At 40.7% G+C, this 22,036-nt stretch overlaps 1 protein-coding gene across 1 annotated transcript in view; it reads right to left on the bottom strand.

Moving 5' to 3' along the window:
- The window catches only part of ANO4 (anoctamin 4), a 737,041-nt gene that overhangs the window by 182,165 nt on the left and 532,840 nt on the right, over positions 1-22,036 (bottom strand). The window contains exons 9-10 of the mRNA XM_042781823.1: positions 5,097-5,197; positions 1,424-1,468 (exon numbers count right to left, since the gene is read on the bottom strand). Coding sequence (XP_042637757.1) covers positions 1,424-1,468; positions 5,097-5,197 — 146 coding nt within the window. The remainder of the gene's footprint in view (positions 1-1,423; positions 1,469-5,096; positions 5,198-22,036) is intronic.

Below are 22,036 nucleotides of genomic sequence, written 5' to 3'. Positions count from 1 at the left end.
TTCTGGCTAGCAGTCAAGTGCCTTAGGCACTATGCTACCAGAGGTCCATATATATATATACACACACATATAAAGAACTGTTAGTAAGGGATGCTGCATAGGGAAATTTTGAGATACCGCAACATCTTAAGTTTCTTTGGATGCTAATTCTCATTCTATACTCTGTTGAGTAGCTGTTTCATTTGAGTTAACACACTAAAATACATCACTATTTTATTTATCACTCTGCATAGCAAATAAACAGCGTGAACATGAATTCTAAAATCTCACAGAACTGAACTATAGTATAAGATTTTCAGAGAAATCCAATGATTTCAATTTAACCTTCAGCTCACTGGAAACATGATCCAATGAAGATTTGAAATTAGATTGTCAACGATCACAACAGAATCAAATTAAAAGACATCGTCGATGCCTTCCCCTTCTCCCTGCCTTTCAAAATACAAGGAGAAACAAACTTTGGATGTAAAGTAAATGCAATCTACCTCCTGTGACTTATTTTCCAACCACTGCCATTGAGTTGATTCTGACTTGTAGGACAGAGAAGGACTTCCCCATAGGGTTTCCAAGGCTGTAAATCTTTTTTTTTTTAAGGCTGTAAATCTTTATGGAAACAGTCTGTATCATCTTTCTCCTGTGGAATGGCTGGTGGGCTGAAACTGACCTTTTGGTTAGCAGCCAAATGCTTTAAGCACTGCATCATCAGAGTGCCTTTGTGAATTATTTCAGGATGTAATAAAAAGGGTAGGAAGAGAGGGCTTCTGGCTCCTGAGTGAGGTATACATCTGCATAGTAAATTTAAAAATATTAAAAAAACACAGGCCATCCCCTCCTGTGGGTGCCCAGCAGTCATGAACTTTGTGGTAAGGTCCATATAGAGGAAGAAAGGATTTGTGTGGAGAAAATAGATGCCCTAAATTTCTGGAGTCTGTGGTAATTCACCCAATAACTGAAACTAGTTGTCGTTGAGTCAATTCTGACTCATACAGACTCCAAGGATGTCAGAGGAGAGCTGTGCCCCAGAAGGTTTTCAATGGCTGTGATCTTTAGGGAGTACACTGCTAGAGCTTTCTTCTGAGGTGCCTCTGGGTAGATTCTACTGCCAATCTTTCAGTCGTTGAGCATGTAATCGTCTTTGACAGCCAGGACTCCATTCTGATAGAATGGGCTAACAAAACCCAAAGCCCAACCCCTGCAGATGAACCGCATCCTCCTGAGTGTGGAGAAGACTCCGAGAGAGGCATTTTGATCTTTGCTTCTTTTCAGGCTAACCTGAAACAGCTGTTTTTGAAATGTGCATGACTGCTGGTATTCCCATTTGACAAAGGCTTGTAGCTTTCCCCAGCTTGTAGCTCCTTGTAATTGCTGGACAGCACAAGCTAACAGACCAAACAAACACCGTTGTAAAAAGCATGCCACTAACCTGCTCATGAACTTGTACCGGCGGGGCAGGTAATAGATTTTTCTCCTGGAAGAACAGCAAAAATGAAGCCAGTCGAGAAGAAAACCCATCGTCAGTTACAGTTTGAACTAGCAAGGAAGGAAAGGAGATTGAAGATAGAAGCCTGTAAGAGGTGAAGAAGAAAAAACTAAAAAGAGATTAACAATGAGAAATATAGTGGGAACACAGGGAGTAGTTTTCGAGTCATGAAATCTTATGAAACAGTTTCATGGGTATCTCCATCTCTCCACATTACCATATTTTTTTATGGTTACTTCTCGCCTACAAACCATGTGGAGAGTGAACCATTGCATTTGCACAGATCCATCGGAAGTCAGTTTTCTTCAGGGAAATGTAGATGTGGATTAGGTTGGCAACACACATAATTTAATAGGCATACTATGCTATTACATTAACTAATATTTATATAGAACTACACATTTACAAAACACTTCTCTCATTTGATATACCAACCAAAAAACTGAACCCACTGCCATCGAGTTGAATCTGACTCATAATGACCCCTCCTTGGGTTTCCGAGGTGGTATCACTATGGAATAAGCCAATGGATATTTTAAAATATATCTTTTTTCACAACCAGTATGGCAAGGAAACTAACCAGGATTGAGACCCAGCTGTAAATAACCACACTAGTGCCAAACGTTTAACAAATGGGCCTGATTAGAGGTGAATTAAATAGGGAAAACCAAGGAATTCTGGGGAAAACTCATAAAATTGCACTTATTAAGGATCTGTCATATTTCTTCATTTTTTGAAACACTGAACATGAAAATTTGAGTGCAGTTTGAATGGAGAGCACATGGGTTAGATGCTTTATTAAAACGCAATCTCCCTTTCCATACTTGGGCTTCAACCAATGGAGGAGTCATCAAACCGATGTGATTTAGATAATTTCTGAACTATTACTGGGCTAGCTCACTTTTGGAAAGTGGGAATTTATACTCTGCAACTTATTTGGCATGTCTGTGAAAGGTTAAAAACATATCTATGGACATACAGGTATTTAAGAAGCAGCTTTTAATGGAATTACCCACAGTTAGCTTATTCCTCAATTTTCCTTTAACCATTGTAATGATAAAAACCCAAGGAGTAAATTTGGGATTCCAAAGAGCAGGCTATAGGAAATAATAAACATGATAAGATTCTTTGGATAAGATTTACAATTTAGCCAAACTGATATTTGTACACCTTATTGAAACAATACAGTGGAAGGATTCCTTCTTTGGACATGCACATATCTCCTTAGCTCTAACTCTCACTTCTGTCGAGTTGCTTTTGACTCATAGCGACCCCTCCTTGGGTTTCCAAGGCAGTACCTCTAAAGAAGTAGATTGCTCAATCTTCCTCCAAGGAGTGGCTGGTGGGTTTGAACCGCCAGCTTTCTGGCTAGCAGTCAAGTGCCTTAGGCACTATGCCACCAGAACTCCCACACATCTCCTTAGGCTAGAGTTATTTGCCTGAAATTGTGGACAAGATGATAGCATAAATTTTAAATGCATCATGCTGCAACAAGTAAGGCTATGCTATGTTCAAATCACAATATTTTTAATGAGGTCAATTAGTGTTAGCCATTAACAGGATGTTCTCTTAAAATTGTCATCATGCAGGAATTCTTAGATATAAAAACATTACTATTCACAGTTATTATGTTTTTCATTTTTGTTGCTTGGATTCCAAAAAACAAAAACAAAACCTGTTGCCATTGAGTCAGTTCTGACTCATAGCACCCTACAGAGCAGAACTGCCTCTTACGCTTTCCAAGGCTGCACTCTTCATGGCAGATTAAACCTTTGCAGCATTTCTTATCATCTTTCTCCCATTCAGCTACTGGTGGTCTCAAATTGCCAATCTTTCAATTAGCAGCCAAGTTATTACCCACTATGCCACCAGGGCTCCTTAATGCTTTATAAGACAATGTACTAACATTGTTCTGAGGCAGCTGTTTTCTGCTATGTAATGGGCATGCAGAAGGGTTATCTACATTGTAGCTGGGCCCTTCAAATATGAAATCCTTCCAGGTCCTAAGGGAACTGGATTCGCATTAACGTTGCTCAAGTTTCCATAATTTGCTTGGGTTCTTTGCTAGAGAAGTATGCTCTTCTGGCAGAAGGTTTTGTGATATTTCTACTGGGGTATCTATAAATTTCAGTAGGTTTCACTACCTTACTTTTATCAAAAGGTGAAATTTTGACTCTGTTGGATTGGAGATGTTGGTTTGACATATAGCTTTATCTACATATAGTTTGTAATGGTTCCTTTCTCTTTGGTTTTTATATGTAATGCAGTGTTAATTTGTATTAGGTATCAAATCATTAATAAATAATTGGCTTTAATTAATTGTAATTACAGTATCACAATTTTGAATGGAAACTAAAACTGATATTCCTTCTCTCTTTTAGTCTCTCTCTCGTTTCTCTCTCTATATATATATATCTAAAATTCCTTTCAGTCTCAGATTTCCTTTCTAACGGAAATACAAAAATAAATCACAGTATCAGAATTATGTCCAATTACTTTGAGAATTTTGCCTTGAGGCAAACATATGCTAGAAATCCCAGTCTCTATTTTTGCTTGATATTAGGACATATACGCCAATAAACAATGAAAATAAGACACAGCAGGGAGATATATTACAGTCCTTTGAATGGAAATTGCCCTTCTCTAAATGTGTCCCTAGCTCCTCTATCTGTCTCTATAAATGTAGCTGATTCTTTTGTCTCTGTAACTTTCCACAGCTCATTAAGAGTTATATGTCAGAACTGGCACCAGTTTGCCTAGCTCCTGTCTTCAGATTGGTGTCACCGGCAAAAAAATTGCAAACAAAAAATACGTCATCCCCCTCCTTTGGAACTGTCCTTGGTACTAAACTTCCCCATCTCCTTTAGGAAATTCCATTATGGACCTCCACACATCTTGACATTTATCAGTTCAGGCTGAATATTTTATTTATATCTAGCAAATGAGTATCACTTTTCTATAGGCCATAGGGAAAATAAGAATATTCTTTGTGAAGTAAAGGTAAATGAATTATTTTAGAAACTAAGCAATTCACATAAAATATTATCTATTCCTCTTGGAATAAATATCAATGTTTCCACATATTTATGAGCTTTTTGTTAAAATTTGAAATATATTATTAAAAATAAATCACATTTTCATAAAACCCCTTAAGTTCATTCCTATGGAAGCAGGATTTCAATGTTTTTCTGAATTCACCCCTAAATGCTCTTGGAGAGGGCCTGCCAGTGAGGAACATGTTCTCTCATGCCACTAATGCCTGTAGTCTGGCTGCCTAAAGCAGTAGCACACAGGGCTTCGCATAATGACACCCACTGGAAGTGAAAATGCCAGTTGGAAAATGCTTATTTCTCCCCAGCATTTGAAATATCTACCTGCAAAGGACTGAATTAGCTAGAAACTTACACACTCACACACACACACACACACACACACACAGAGCCATGAAACCATTATTGTCTATGAACACTTATTTGAATTTTCTAAACATTTGAGGAATTTTCTTCTCTAATAGCTTTCTAGTCTGCATTTCAGTTGTATTTTTTTCTGAGAGAGGAGCACACTAGGTTTACAGGGAAGCAGCAGAGAGAGTGGGGAAAAATACATGGACACCTACCTGAAAGGCATTCTTACATTCATTTGTTCTGCATATCTTCCAAGGACTTCCCATGGGGCATGCAACTTCACAAAGATAATGTCACTATTTATTAGAGAGGACTGAAACAGAAAAAAGAAACTAGATTGAAAAGTATATCCAAGTCTCCCATGGCATAAACTGAGTTGGAACTTAGAACGCATGAACAGATTGAGTTATATTGCCCAAACTTATACTGAAATCCTAACCCTGTACCTGAAGTATGACCCTATCATATTTATATAAAAAAATCAACTTTATGCTCTAGCTGGGGGATAAATTTATACTACAGAGACTTGTTTTTATATTGCAAATGGTCATGGGGGGTCTTCTTTGGTTATGCTAATGAGGACATAAAAGAATAGAATGGGTCCTGAAATTATTCACTTTCCAGTGGTGCTTTATAGAAAGAGTGGAATAGACACAAAGGCACACACACAGGGTAAAGACAGATGCCATATGAGAACAGTCTACAAGTAAAGAAACTCAAGAATTTCAGACACCAAGAGCTACAAGAGAGACCCTCGGAAGGAACTGAGATGGCAGAGACCATGGTTTGGACTTTTAGTCTCCAGATCTGTGAGAAAATAAATTTGTTTTTCAAAGCCACCCACTTCTGGTATTTTGTTTTGTTTTGTTATGGTAGCACGAGGTAACTAAGATATTCAGCAATAAGCCAGGCCCTTAAGTGAGCAGATACTCATTCAACAAACACCTTAGTGTGTGCCAGGCACTGAAGACCCAGCTATGAACAAACCAAATACAAATGGAACTTACACTCTCAGACTATATTTTAGAAAAGGACACAGGCAAAAACAAGTTTAAAAGAGAGGGATAAATTCAGACAGTGACAAGGGGAATGAAGTTAGCAAGGTAATAGGAGAAAGAGTTATGGCGAGGGGCACACATTCTTTGGAAAAGGGGTTAATGAAAAGCTTCCCTGTGGAGGTGATATTTGAGCTGAGACCTAGAGGAGGAGAAGGAGTGTGCTGGATAAAGAGTATGGGATGTGTGTTCTGTTGTCACGGTCCTGAGTTGGGAAATTGTTTGATATGTCTGAGGGACAGAAAGGGTAGGGTAGTTGGACTTTATTCAAGGAACACTGAGAAGCCATCTTGATTTGTGTAGGTGTTCAAAACTTACTCTGGCTGCTGTGCACGGGCTGAAATGAGATTCTATCTTCCAGCTTGAGCAAAGCAACTTCCTAGTACAGTACCTGGCCCAGAAGAAGAATACAACCAACATTTGCCTAATTTATGAATATAAAATGTAAGGGAGAGCAGCAGGAAAGCAGAGAGGTGGTCAGATATGTTCTTGCAATAATTCAAAAGCTGAGGGTGGGGGAGATGGATGGATATGAGATGTGGAACTGAAATCTAGATCTGTGCCAGGCATGCTTTTGCAAACAACTATGTTCTTTGGCCCCAAATCTCTGCTTCTCCTGGGATTTTTATCAACACAGAACTTTGATAGTAAAGTAAAGCTAGAATTCACACTCTGATAACCACTCAACAGATTTCATCCATAATCCAGTCTGCAGGGATGTTAAAAGCCAATTAGAAGATCATTCTCTGAAAGTGGTTGCCCAGGAGGAGAGGGAGAAGGAAAAGTGAGAAAACAGTGGGCTGAACCAATTTACTGGTAAAGCAGGTAATTATCTATTCATGTTTCTTACACAGGGTCTTTCTGGACTGCATGCCATCTAAATTTTTGTGGTTTAAGAATGCTGAAGGATATATTAAGCCTCTGTGGCTCAACTCTCTTTACGGTAGCATTTCAAAGCAATCCAGTATTTTTTGCATAGCTGGCAAAAATATAAACTTAACTTTGCTCTAGTCGGGGTGAATCTGCACTTTGCTCTAGTTGGGGTGAATCTGCACTATAAGGACTTGTTTTAAAATTGCAGGTGACATGTAATTATAATTTATGTCACAAACTTTAATTAAGGTTTTCTTGCTGAGCTCATAAATATTGTGCTTAATGTATATGAACTCCTTCAGATATTCTGAAAAGCAAACAAGTATTAACTCCAACATCCACAGGGACTCTGGCAAGTGATGCAGACGTTCCTGTAGGTAAGAACGCCCAGATCCATGTCCGAAATGGTAAGGGGCATCCTCTGATATTGGTCTAAAAACTTCCTGCCAGTGCTGGCTGGTGTGAAGGTTTACCTTCCAGTTTGAGCAGTAATCCTGAGTATAATCCTGCACGACAAGGACTGTTTTCATCATTCACATTTGAATCCTTGGGCCTAGCACAATGCCTGGCTCAGAGGGAGGGTACAACCAGTATTTGCCTAATTTATGAATACACTTAGTGAAATGTGTTTGGCCAGGCTCTGCGCAGGTGAAAGCTGTGACTCCTGTGAAGCAGGAAGTGACATAGATGAAGCGACTCTTTGGAGCTGGTTACTTAAATTAGCAGGCCATTATGAATGAGGGACCTACCCAGGGAATGAATGAGCCCGTAACTATTGAAGAAGCACTGACTAATGCTGTGTCTCTTTGCACAAACTGGCTTTCTGTTTATTAACTTATCACACACAGTAAAGGAACGCTGATGGCACAGTAGCCAAGCACTCAGCTGCTAACTGAAAGGTTACCATTTTGAACCCACCAGCTGCTCCATGTGAGAAAGATATGATAGTCTGCTCCTGAAAAGACTACAGACTTGGAAACCCTACAGGACAATTCTACTCTGTCCTATAGGATCGCTAACAGTAGCAATCTACTTGACAGCAATAGGTTTGGTTTAATGGGTTTGACACTCAGTACTCCCTGCACAGGGCACACTGAGCTAAGTCCCTAGGGGGCATGAACGAGCTCACAGGTGCCAATGCCCATGCGCACAGAACATACACACAACACTGTTCATCCTTCTCATTTGTGCCTGCTGGCCGCACTGCTTCCTTACGATGTGAAACGCTCCTGCAGCTTTCTAGTTGAGCACTTCTTGTGCTTTGGAAAGGACTGCCACCTGCTTTTCAATATGTAATATAGTTTTCCAAGTTAAAAAACAGAAGATTGTATTTCTTCAAAATGGGCTTTTGGTTTATATTAAATATATACTTCAGAGTCTGGGAAAGTTTTGTGGATATTACATCACGGGAATTCTTTAAAGTTATCTAGCTTTCCTATGGAATCCTTGGGTGATACGAATGGCTAATGCACTCAGCTATCAACTAAAAGGTTGGAGGTTCAAGTACACTGGGAGAAAGGCCTGGTGATGTACTTCCAAAAAACCAGCCATTGAAAGCCCTGTGGAGCACAGCTCTCCTCCAGCCACATGGATCACTAGGAGTTGGAACTGAACTGTACGGATGGGCACTGTTTTTTTTTTTTTTTTTTTGTAGCTTTATTACAAGATTCTACAATCAGTTGTTCTTTTACCTTCCTATGACACACACACACACACACACACACACAGAGGGAGGGGAGAGGGGAGAGACAGAGAGGAGAGAGGGGAGATGGAGAGGGGAGAGGGAAGAAAATTGCACAACAAGGAAGATAACATACAGCGATGTGATTTAGTCAAAGAATCTGAGAACCTTGTTCTAGACCAGAACATATAACTCCTACAGCATACTATCTCCATGGAGTTACTGTGATTGCTAGTTTCATAGAAAATAATGTAGTGGCAGAATAATCATTGTTAGAGTTCCCATGAAAGTATGGAAACATTAAAGAGAATCCATTAAAGCCTTCCACTTAGAGCACATGTTAAAAGCCCCATTGCTGTGTATGAAAAGCCAAGTCAATTATGATTCTAATGTGGAATTGTCCACATTTTCTGCATAAAATCTCAGCTGTTTAGATTAACTCAGCTTAATAAAAAAAAAATCTTTACCTTTCTTATTACTTCACTAGCAGTAATAATAATAATGTCATCATTTTGTATTTGCTTAGTGGTTTGGAATTTTCAAAGTAGTTTTACACGTTGTCATTAATTCCCACACAAACCTTGTGACAGAGGCTTTCTTCTGATTTCTCAGAGGAGAGAGAGACAGGTCAAGAGATCTGCTCACAGTCAAACTGGAAAGTTTACCACGGACAGAGCTGATTCCAGCCAGACCTCCATCCCTTGACACACTCAGCAATTTTATCTAATAATCTCTGAGGTTTAAATAAATCCACAGCTTTGCTTAGGGTGCATACATACACAGTAGTTGCCTTGGCCTCTACTGCTTTGTTGTTGTTGTTGTTGTTATGTGCCGTCGAGTCAAATCCGACTCATAGCGACCCCTCCTTGGGTTTCCGAGGCAGTATCACTACGGAAGTAGGATTGCCCAACCTTCCTTCCGAGGAGCGGCTGGTGGGATTGAACCGCCAGCCGTCTGGTTAGCAGGCAAGTGTCTTAGCCACTATGCTACCAGAACTCCCAAGAGTAATGCATTTAAAATGCAAATGCTTTGAATTGTTCCTTTTCTCAGTTTATGTAAATGAATCTTAAAGGAATTTCATATTTTATAAAACAGCAACAAAAATACACTCCATACTATAAAACAAAATTAAGCTACTAATCATCTGAGAGTTAGAGACTATTAAAAGTTATTTTGATAATCTTGAGAAAAATGTTAGCTGAATTCCCTTGAATGATCATGAAAGTCTACTTCTGAGTGAGTCACTGGGTGTGTGTGTCCCTTTTATATACTTAAAAGATTTAGCACATGAGACTCATTATATTCAATTTCTCAGGGAGGAACTGAGAAGGCCTGACCTATTGCTTGTTACAGAATGAATTCTGAACTTCAACCCTGAAAAATAAATGCAAAATAGATTATTGCTAATTATATGGCCCATGCATCATCTTTTCTCTACTCCTGAATGATCATGCTACTGTTTCCAAATAGGTTTTCCCTCCTTATTAAGTATTCTTCTACATAAATTCATGTGTGCAAGTGCCAAAGTGAAGAGAAATGAAAATGATGTGGGATTCTCCACCATTTTCTGCATTAAATCTCAGCTGTTGATTCATTCAGCCTAATAAAAAAATTATCAAGCAACATAGAATTGTTTCATCATACACTGCAACAAAAATCTGTTAGGTTAGAACTTTGGGTAGAAGAAAAGCAACCACTTGGAGGACTTTGGAACGATATTCTCAGAAGAACGACTGGAGGAATTAGCATGGAAATTCCTGGCAGTAGAAATAGACAAAATTCACAGAAAGCACTCTTTCTTTCTTTTCTTCATTCAACAAGAATATAATAAACACCTTCTATGTACTACTAGGAACTCTGGTGGCATACTGCTTAAGGCATTTGACTGCTAACCAGAAGGCTGGAAGTTCAAACCCACCAGCCACTTCTCAGAAGGAAGGTTGGGCAATCTACTTCCATAGAGATACCTCTTCAGAAACCCAAGGAGGGGTCGCTATGAGTTGGGATCGAGTCGACGGTAGTGAGGGTTTTTTTTTTTTTTTTTTTTTTTTTTTTTAATGTACTAGTAGGTGCTAGGAATGCAAAGAGCTATTAATTTTTAATCCTTGCCTAGGTATGCCACAACTTAGTAAGGGAAGATTAGATACATCAACAGTCAGTCAAAGGAAGATGGCATACCATTATCTTATCCAAGCAATCCATCTCTCAAAAGATGTGTGCCTGTATATAAATACCTCTACATCTTATGATCTCTGACACCATTAACCAAGAAAAAGAAACTGATAGTGGATTTGTTTTGGGACTTGGGGCACAGAAGTAAATTATGAATTCAGCTTTGGAAATGTTAGTTCTTGATTGCCTGTGAGATGTCATATGAGGAGTTGGGTAAATAAAAGCAGAGCTTAGGGAAACAAATATGGTCTAGAGATAGAAAGTAGATATGGCCAGTATGTAGATGGTACTGAAAGTTAAGGGATTGGATGCAATCACTCCAGTGAGAGTACAGATACAGAGCTATGAGGGCAGCTGTGCCACAGAGGTTCATTAGGAATTCTGAAGTCAAACTGCATGAATTCACATCCTTGCCCAACCTGTTACCAGCCCTGTGATCTTGGGAAAGGTAATTAACCTCTTTGTGCCTGAGTTTGCTCAAATGTAAAAAGAAACATAATAGAGTAGTACCTACTTCACTGAATTGTATTATATGATACAATCCATGTAGGTGCTCATAATACAAATGATAAAAAAGCCAAACTCACTGACATCAAGTTGATTCTGACTCATAGCAACCCTCATAGGGTTTCTAAGGCTATAAATCTCTATGGAATCAGATTGCCCCGTGTTTCTTCCACAGAGTGGCTGGTGGGTTTGAACCATTCACCTTTAGGTTAGCAGCCAAATGTGTTAGCCATTATACCACTAGAGCTCCTTAAAGTGCTCGTACAACATTTAAAAGTATGTTAGTGATCATTATTTCCAAGAAGGATCACACCAGATAGGTGGCGATGGGAAGAACACAGCACTCCTATTTATCCAAGTTATTACTTAGGAAGGGATCAAATAGCTGAGGAGGATTTCCCAGGTCTTTGACTACAAGGCCCAGTCAGAAGAACCCCTGAGACCCAAGACACCTATTCTTGTCTCCTGTCTCTTCAGGATTCTCGTCTATATGTTTTTCTACAGATGTTCATCCTTTCAGCAACATTCATTTCATGATTACTATATGGCAGGTATGTCTATGGAAGCAGCAAATCAAATGATGTATTGCATTGGGCAAACCTTCCATAAAAGACCTCTTTAAAGTTCTTAAAAGCAAAGATATCACTTTGACCATTAAGATGCATCTGACCCAAGCCATGGCCTTTTCAATCACCTCATATGCACGCAAAGGTGCAGAATGAATATTAGAGGACAGAAGTACTGATGCATTTGAATTGTGGTATTGGCAAAGAGTACTGAGTACACCATGGACTGCTAGATGAATGAACAAATCAGTTTCAGAAGAAATACAACTGGAATGCTCCTTTAAAGCAAGGATGGAGAAACTTTACCTTGCTTACTTCGGACATATCTCAGGGAAGACCAATCACTAGGAAAGGACGTCATATTTGGTAAAGGAGAGGGTCGGTGAAAACAAGGGAAGCCCTCAATGAGATGGACTGACACAATAGCCAAACAGTGGGCTCAAGTTACATCAAAGATCATGAAGAAGGTACAGGATCAGGGAGTGTTCATTCTCTTATACACAAAGGCACCATGAATCAGAATAGACTTGGTGTTAAAAATAAAAATGTGTACTCTGTTAGGCACTAGGTACACCACTGTAGACAACACTCATGGTCCAAGACATAATAAACAATAAATAAGCACGTAATGTAAAATTGTGAAAAGATTTAGGAAGAGAGTATAGTGCAGTGGGAGACAAGAACTGGGGATACGTTAGACTGGCTGAACAATTTCTGAAAATATGACATTTAAGCTGAGATCTGAAAGATGAGTTCTTAGCCATGGGAAGAGCCAAGTGAAAAGCACTCCAAGCAGAGAGAACAGTAAGTACAAAGGCCAGGAGACATTTGGAATGATTGTGAAACTGAACAACATTTGCAAACGTTGAGATGAGGAGAGCGACCTGAGACAGGGTAAGAGAGGAGAGCTGGAGACAGACAATGCAGGGATAGGTACAATATGTTAAGGAGTTTTGATTGTATTCTCTAAGGGTAATGGAAGTCACTATTGAGTTTCAGACAGTGGAATGACAGGATCACTTATTTTAAAAAGTGCACTCTTACTGCTCTGTGGAGAATGGCCCAGAGTAAGTGCAGGTGTGGAAGTTCAACAGGAAAGTTACTTCAGTAGGACAGGTAAGAAAAGGTAGGCTGGAACCAAGAAGGTGGACATGGCTGAGGAGAGAAATGGACATATTTGATAATTGATCAAAAGAGAGGAATAAGAAAAATCTAGTGTCTAGAACGATGGTGCCCAGGTATTCTTGCCCAGATGGATGGCAATGTCACACACTGAGTTGGAGAAGAATGGGAAGAGCAGGTACAGGGAGAAGATCATTGAATACTTTGGGATAAACTATGTTTGACATCCATTGCTTGTATGTCAGTCTGTTGTACTGTGGTGGCTTACATGTTTGCTATGACGTCGGAAATTACGTGACAGGTATTTCAAATACCAACATGATGGACTTGTTTCAGGAGAGTTTCCAGACTAAGACAGACTAGGAGACAGACTAGGAAGAAAGGGTGGTGATCTACTTCCAAAAAGTAGCTGGTGACAATGTTACAGATCACACCAGCTACAACAATGGGCTCCAATACACCAACAGTCATGAAGATGGTGAAGGATCAGGCAACATTTCATCCTGTTATTCTGTTGTACATAAGGTCATCGTGTGGTGAAGCTGACTCCATGGCAATCGACCACAGCAGTGTTTCAGTTACTCTGGAGATGTTTTGTAGTGATCTGAAGTAGGCTGATGATTATATGAGTTTGGTGCTCAGAAGGAGCTACTTCATGAGTAATTTGAGAGTTGCTGGCATATAGCTGATATAGCTATATCATCAGCATATAGCTGATATAGCACAGAACTTGATGAGGTCACCTAAGGAAAGAGTATAGCAAAGTGACAAAGACTGAGCATGGGGCACACTAGCATTCAGAAATCTGGAAGAGGAGAAAGCAACCAGCAAAGAAGACTGAGAAAGAGCTGCTAGCAAAACAAGAAGGAAGGAGAGCCCCAAATCCCAGGAGGCAAGAGACATGCCTTCCTACAAGGACAAAGTGATGAGCTGTGTCAGAGAGATGCCAGTGACGGCTCAGGTAATCTTTCTTGCAGCTAGCTGGCCCTGGGGCTGCTCTCTCCTTCCTGGAGTTGGCTTCATTCAGCAACTGCTACTGTCCCCGTCCTTTCTCCGCTGCTGCTGCGGCCTCCTCGCACCTGCCGACACTGCTGTCAGCCCTGACCCTGATGCACAGCGGAGGTGGAGTTCTGTTTCCAACAGTGTTCAACTCATTCCCCGAAAGAAGTTGGAAACTTCTGACTTCTAGCTGGCACACCTAAGGAGTGTGATGGGACAAGCTCCTGAAGCTAAGTTCAGTGAGGGCACACTGATACCGAGCCCAGGCTCTCTGCCAAGCACACTTCCCTGCCACCCCCAGCCCGGCAGTAAAGAAGCCAGCCTGTACTTCATTCTTTTTGCTTGTCTTGGGGAGAGTTCTTGGTTCTCTCAGAGCGTTTTGTCAAGAGATAGAAGTGGCTTGAGTTTCCCTTTGTGTTTGAAGGTCTCAGGTTCAGTGTCCCAGTCCCAGGCAGCAATTCCATATATGTCTCTCATGGATTCTCAAGCACCAAAACCTCCTGCGACTCTTCCCAGAATTCCTGAGGTTGACACAGAGCTCCAGCCTTCCCTCTACTTCAAGGCCCTCATTCTATACAATTATGTTGATTTCAAAGAAAATTTGAGTTTTGTTTTATACCTATGGTGTATGTCTGAATAAGACTGTGTCCTTGTGCAGAACTACACAAGTATAATGTGTGCATGTGTGTATGTACATGTGTGTGCACGTACATATATGCACAAATGAAATAACCTTTGTTACAATCTTTTTTCACAGAATTAACGATTCAAGTCTACTTTCATGGATTATACTGATACAAACCAAAAAAACCCAACCTACTGCCATTGAGTCTGTTCTGACTCACAGCAACCCCCACTGGTTTTCCAAGGTGGTAAATCTTTACAGCAGTGGATTGCCCCATTTTCCCTCCACAGAGCAGCCGGTGGGTTGGAACCACCAACCTTTGCTTAGCAGTGAAATGCCTTAGACACTGCACCACCAGAACTCCCATACTGATATACTGATACAGGATGGTAGCAATTTTTAAAAGGTAGCAGGAGAAAGGAAAGCAATTTAAAGGGATTTGGTCAATCACTTGTTTATCAAATATGTATTGCACGTGTATTGACCACTTGCCTTGTGCGGGAAAAGGGTAATTAGTGTAATAGAAGACAACTAGCTCTGATGTGCCTTGGGCTACACAATGAAGGAAACCATTCCTGTCCTTGAGAAGCTAATATTCTAGCCACAGAGATAGATTAATTGTGTATGATATGTGATTAGAGTATAAAACAAGATATAAACAAGTGCAACCTTTATACACTGATGAAAAAGAGAGTAGAGAAACAATAAAGTGTAGTGGTTAAAAGTTCCAGCTTTGATGTTAGATTCAAGTGGATCTGCTACTTAGTAGCTGGTGACCTTGGGCAAGTTATTTAATGTCTCTGAACCTCAGTTCTCTGATCTGTGAAATGAAAATAATAACAGCCCTTAATACAGATTTCTCCTGAAGATTATTACAAGGTTTATTGCATGCAAAGTACTTAGCTAGCTCCTTGGGTACTAAAAATGCTCATTAGGTGGTAAGAAGGGAGATATGGAATCAGTCAAAGGCATCTGAAATTATCTTTAAAGTTAAATCTTCAATTTAGTAAAAAATATAAGTTCACTTTCTCCCCATCTGGTTTGCACGTTTGGACCATGGAATTACAGTCCTGGAACACTGGGAACGCTGAGGTGCATGCCTGGAAGGATGAGAAAAGAGAGCTGCATTTAAGAATGTGAGCAATGCTCACCTCTAAAGACATCACAATGGGGTGAATGCTTGGCTCGAAAAAACCCTCACTTCTTTCACCCGGAAGCTCATTGATTCTGGTTGAGTCTAAGACAAAACAAAAGTCCATACTGGGTTTAAGTTTGTGCCAAAGTAGAGACAGGGAATAGTGAGCAAGGAATAGGTAACAATATGGAAATCTGTTTGGAAATAGTCCTTGTGGGTCTAGGTTAGACCAGGAAGCCTTAAGAAGTTCTAGACTCTTACAAGCCTCTGTTGAAGTTAAAACAACCTTGGTTGGTACAAATGATTAATGCTTTTGGCTGTTACCTGAAAGGTTGGATGTTCAAGTCCACCCAGCGGCCCCTCAAAAGACAGGCCTGCTGATCTACATCTGAAAGATCAGCCACTGGAAACCCTATGGAGCACAGTTCTACTCTGACACCTATGGGGCTGCCATGAGTGAGAGCCAACTCTCTGACAACTGACATCATCTGCAGGCCACCCAAACTCAAAAGATAACCCCAAATCTTTTTTCTAACTTTTCAGGAAAATGTCTTAACATAATTAGAGCTTGATCAGAGCACAGAAGACTAAATGAGGCCTTCCAGGCTTAGGGACTTTCTAGAAGAACCCTTGACTTGACTTGTAAGGTGATCACTATGCAGCAGCCAACTGTGTGCTGCAGAGCAGCTGACAGGGAGGTGGGGTGCAAAGGACACCTGGGCCAGGTCTTGGTCTTGTCACAGCTCTCCTCTGAACACTCAGGTAAGGCATTCCACTTCTTTGACTCTCAGTTTCCTCACTGATCAAATAGAGACAGCATGGCTCCTGGTCTGCAAACTTACAGGGCTTATTTGAGGCACAGATGGGATTAGCAAATGGAAGCATATCAAAATCTGCCCATTCCTGGCCATATCTCTTACTGGACAATGTGTTTGGAGCCTGGCCTCTCACTCTCTGTCCTCAGTTTACTCACCTGTAGGAGGTGGCATCGGAACCACTCAGTTTGTTCTAAACTTATTCAGTTGGCAGGGTATCTGGAAATCACTCAGATGACCAAGAGTCCCATCATCTGAACTCAGCATTCACTCACTCATCCATTCATCTATTCCACCAACTCCTGAGGGCATACTATGTGCCACAGACTATTTTCCCAGTTACCAGTCTCTGTGGAGTGGTGGACCCTGACTCGTGGCAACCCCATGTCTGACAGAAATGTGCTCCATGGGGGTTTCAATGGCTGATTTTTCAGAAGTAGATCACCAAGTCTTTCCTTCTAGGCATCTCTGAGTGGACTTGAACCCCCAATCATCTGGTTAACAGATGAGAGCATTAACCATTTACATCATCCAGCAACATTCCTGTCGTTGCTGTTCGGTGTCATTGAGTCAATTTCTGACTCATAGTGACCTCATAGAACTGTTCCATGGACTTTTCTAGGCTGTAGTCTTTATGGGGGCAGATCACCAGGTCTTTCTCCTGTGGAGAGGATGGCAATTTTAAACTGCCAACCATTTGGTTAGCAGCTGGGTGCTTAACCATTGTGCTACTGGGGCTCTGAGGTGCTGGAAATATAGCAGTGAATAAAATGAACTGGAACCCTGTCTCCATGGAGTTGAAGTTCTACTGGGGAGAAAGACAGTAAATAGATAGATAATATTTCTGCCGGTGTGCACTGAAGAATAAGAAAGCAGACCAAGGACATAGAAAGCAATAGTGGCAAGAAGATGCTATTTTAGACAGACTGGTGTCTCTCTGACAAGGTGTCATTTGGGCAGAAACCTGAAGAAAGTACAAGGGAAGACCAGTGCAGCATGCAGAGAGAACATCCCCAGGAGAGAAGATAGGCTTTATTGAGCATGAAGGGCAACGTCAGCGCAGCTACGCTCATCTGCTCAGCCTCCTCTTAGGTAACTGTCTGCATATGCCTTTCTCTTGAGTATTCTGTTATGAAAACAAAGCAAACTTCTGGGTCAGATACAATGGTGGGAGGTATTAATTTCTAATTGAGAACTCAGATAAGCCTCTTGTAGAAAAAAAAATCACAGTGCATGCGTAAAAATGGTAGTGGTAGTGGTGGGAGCAGCTGACCTGATGCATTTACATATATTAAATCATTTAATCAGCATACTAACCCTGTCAGGCCAGTACTATACATGTCAGACAAGGAAACAGAGCACAGAGAAGGTGGCTGTCTTAGCTGAGGGGACACACAGTGAGTAAAGAATGGAGGCTGGGTTCTCACCATGGCAGCCTTGCTTCACAACCACTACTCACATGAGTGCTGACGTATAATCTATCAGGAGGGAAGGCGTAGCTAACACAAACATATTTTCTCATGGATTCAATTCCACTATCACTTGGTTTATTGGGAAAATGCTTGGTGATGTACTGGAATCCAAAGTACAGTGCATATGGTTCTCTTTCCGAAAAGATCCTAAAATTAGTGGAAGGTCAGCAGTAAGAGCAAACATGAAGCTTAGTTCTGCCACCTATGTGATGCTAGGCATATTATTTAATTCATGAGCCTTAGTTTCTTCATTTGTAAAATGGGGACAATACCCAGACTGCAAGGTTGTTCTGAAGCTCACATGGTTGTGTAGTAGTGGTTCAGTAAGTGGGGATTTCTTCCTTTTTCCCATAGATGTGTGATGCTTGGTGGACATTCTGGTAACCCATAGCAGATGCTAGAATTTCTTGGAGTATCTGGAATCTAGTCTCTGAAACTGGTGGAGAAATGTACATTTCTGGAAGGTGAGAGGGCTCGAAGTCATCACTAAGCAATTTCCATTACTGTCAGCAGGGCTGCCATCTAACCGGCTGTGTCACGGGGCAAATGACTTGCACTTTTCTGAGCTTCCTCTGAAAAATGAGGACACACATCTCTAAAAACACATTTTGCCTCTGTCATTCTTGATACCCTTAGGCACACATCAGAATCTTCTAATGCAGTTTGCAAAAAGCTCTTCAGCTGATTTTGATGCAAATACCCTCCCCCCAAACAAAGGACATACTCACTTATACACACTTGTGTCCTGATTGAGAGAAGGCTCTGAGGTACTGTACGTTCCTAAATGGTCACAATGTTCATACCCTGGAGATAGCATTAGCATTCAGCGACAGGGAGTCAGTATGTGAAATGGCTACTCATTCCTCCTAAACAAATCAGCTAGTTGCTGTTGAGTTCATTCAGCTCATGGTGACCCCATGTGTTTTAGAGCAGAACTGAACTCTGTAGGGTTTTCAGTGGCTATAACCATTCGGAAGTAGGCTGCCTGACCTTTCTTTCCAAGGTGTCTGGATAGATTCAAACCACCAACCCTTCAGTTACTAGCTGAGCACTTAGCTGTTTGTGCCACCCAGAGACTCCCACTCCTCTTTAGCTGACTTTTAAATGAGGTTCTCTGGGACTCCATCCGGAAAGCTTGTCTTACTCTGTTTCCTTAGATAAACTCATTCTTTCCTAATGGCTTTAGATGTCATCTGTAGTCTAATATCTGCTTGATTCATACCTTTGGCTCAGACCTCTCTTCTGAGCTACAGATCAGCATAACCAGAGGCCAACATGATATCTGATGTTGCTGTCTTACTAGCATGTCTGACTCCCCCTGTCTAAAATGGATCCTCATTCCTGACCAACATGTTCCTCTCCTTAGTGCTCTCAGATTTGGGAAATGGCACAACCATCCACCCAATTGTTCAAATCTAGGAGTTACCTTTGACTTTTCCTTTTTCCTTACCGCATGCCCAATTAACCATGAAGTCTTATCGATTCTACCTCTTACGCTTCTCTCAGACTGTCCACTTTGTTCCATGTCCATGGTCACCCTTCTCCTTTAAGCCCCATCTTTGGTCTCCTTGAATACTGAAATGGCCTCATAGCTGGGCTCCCGCATTTCCATTCTTGTCTTATGTATTGTCGCTGACAATAGTGACATCTTGAAAAATGCATTGTGACCCATGATTTCCCATTACTCTCTGGAAAATCACTAAAGTGGCCAATGTGTTATTTGACTGCTCCCTTACCTCTCTCCAGGCTCCTGTCACATAGGACTTTATTTCCAAAGTGTTAAACTCATGGTGATCTTAGGGTCTTCTCACATACTATGCTGTTTGCCTGGTAAATTCCTACTCCTTTGGGTCTCGAGTCATGTGGTAGGAAGAATTCCAAGATGGCCCCAAGATTCCTGCTGTCCAGTGTACATGTTGGTATAATCACCTTTCTTAGTATGTGTGTGGACCTGTGACTCTGATGGGTTATCACTTCTGTGATTAGCATGCTTATCAGTTGACTTTGAGTTAGTCAAGAGGGAGATTATGCTATGGAGACCTGAGTAAATCAAGTGAACCCTTAAAAGAGAGTCTAGAGGTCAGAGAGGTTCTCTTACAGGCTTCGAAGAAGTAAGTGGCCATGTTGTGAGTTTATTCCCACAACCAGGAGGGGATAAATTCTGCCAAAAACCACACGAGGACCTTGACCTCCAGAAAGGAATGTAGGCTGGCTGACACCCTGATTATAGCCTTGTGTGAGACACCCTGACTATAGCCTTGTGTGACCCTGATCAGAGAGCCCAGTTGACCATGAACCTGGACCCCTAATCCACAGAAACTAAGAGATCATAAATGTATGTTGTTTTAAGCCACTGTTCTTGTTGAGTGCCACTGAGTTGATTCCCTAGTGCTCTCAGATTTGGGAAATGGCACAACTATCCATCCAATTGTTCAAATCCAGGAGTTACCTTTGACTTTTCCTTTTTCCTTACCACATGCCCAATTAACCATGAAGTCTTATCGACACACAAGTCTTATTCACAGCGACCCTAAAGGACAGAGTAGAACTGCCCCGTAGTGTTTCCCAGGCTGTAATCTTTACAGGAGAAGATCGCCAGGTCTTTTCTCCTAGGAAGCTGCTGGTGGGTTCGAACAGTTGACCTTTTGGTTAGCAGCTAAGCGCTTAACCACTGTGTCATCAGTCTTCCTTCAGTTTGCGGTAATCTGTTACACAGCAATAGAAAATGAAACTATGTCATATTTCATTATTTAACCCTGTTTTTTCCTGTATAGTCTCTGTGAGACAGTGTAGCCCCACCACAGCTATATTTCCAGAATCTAGTATGTTACTAAGCACATAATCATTGAGAACAAGTGTTTCCTAAATTAATTTATGACTATCATGGGATCTAGACTGGGAGCAACTTTTTCACATTATTGACAATCTTGTTTAAACACTTTTATCAGACTGAAAAAAATTACCTTCTTGTTACCACTGAGTTTTCAATGTGGTTTAAATAATGAGCAGCTCAGTAAACCCCCCTCTAGGCCACATTCAGGAGATGTCTTGTGCTGATGAGCTAAGCAAAAATCTTTGGACCATTCATCAGAGGTATTCTGTGTTGTAGTTAGTGAATATGATGGAACATGCTCTTGGTTACTCTGCATCAACGCTGGGATCCCTATTTCAAGCCTAGGAAACTTACTATGTCAGGGTATCTGAGGAAAATCAATGTTTACGTATCAGTCAAGATGGGCTAAGGTATGCTGAAGCAAAAAATAACCCTGAAATATCAGTGACTTAAAATGGTAGTGCTCTACTGTCAACAGAGTAGTCACTTTGACAAGTGGGTACTTAGACTTGCAATATAACTAGTCCAAATTTAGGTAACTATATATATGTACAAAATATTTATTGGATTTTGAAGATTTAGTACAAACATTTTTTTTGAAGAATGTAAAATATCTCAATAATTTTTGCATTGATTACATGTTTAAATGATAATATTTAAAATCTACTGGGTTGAAAAAAAAACTTACTATTAAAATTAATTTCACCTGTTGCTTTTTACCTTTTTAATATGGTTACTAGAAAATTTAAGATTATATTATTCTATTGGATGGCTGGCGCAGGACCAGGCAGTGTTTTGTTCTGTTGTACATAAGGTTGCTATGAGTCAGAGACAACTCGACGGCACCTAACAACAACAACAACATTGGATGGCATTATGATAAAGGTCTATTTCTTGCTTGTACTATGTGTCCACTGCTGGTCACTTCATTTTAATGGCTCAGTGATTCAAGCTGATGGGTCACTGTGCCACAGGGAAGACAATGCTCAGGAGGGTTTCACAAGGGTGCACACCACTTTGCACCCAGTTTATTAGACCCAACTAGACCACAAAGACCTGGAGTTAGAAAACTAAAAGGGAAGAACATGCTCAGCATTTCTCAAGTTGAAAGAATTGAAAAAAAAAAATTAAGCCTCGAGTTGCAATACTGAAAGATTCTAAGGGCAAAACATTGAATGATGCAGGGAACATCAAAAGAAGATGGAAGGAATACACAGTCACTGTACCAAAAAGAACTGGTTGATCTTCATCCGTTTCAGGAGGTGGCATATGATCTAGAACAAGTGGTAATGAAGGA

Source organism: Orycteropus afer, unplaced genomic scaffold (genome assembly GCF_000298275.1).
Source record: "Orycteropus afer afer isolate SDZICR_OR568_19922 unplaced genomic scaffold, OryAfe1.0 scaffold00177, whole genome shotgun sequence".
Lineage (NCBI taxonomy): Eukaryota > Metazoa > Chordata > Mammalia > Tubulidentata > Orycteropodidae > Orycteropus > Orycteropus afer.
The sequence above is the reverse complement of the archived record's forward strand: the minus strand, read 5'-3'. Positions and strand labels throughout refer to the sequence as shown.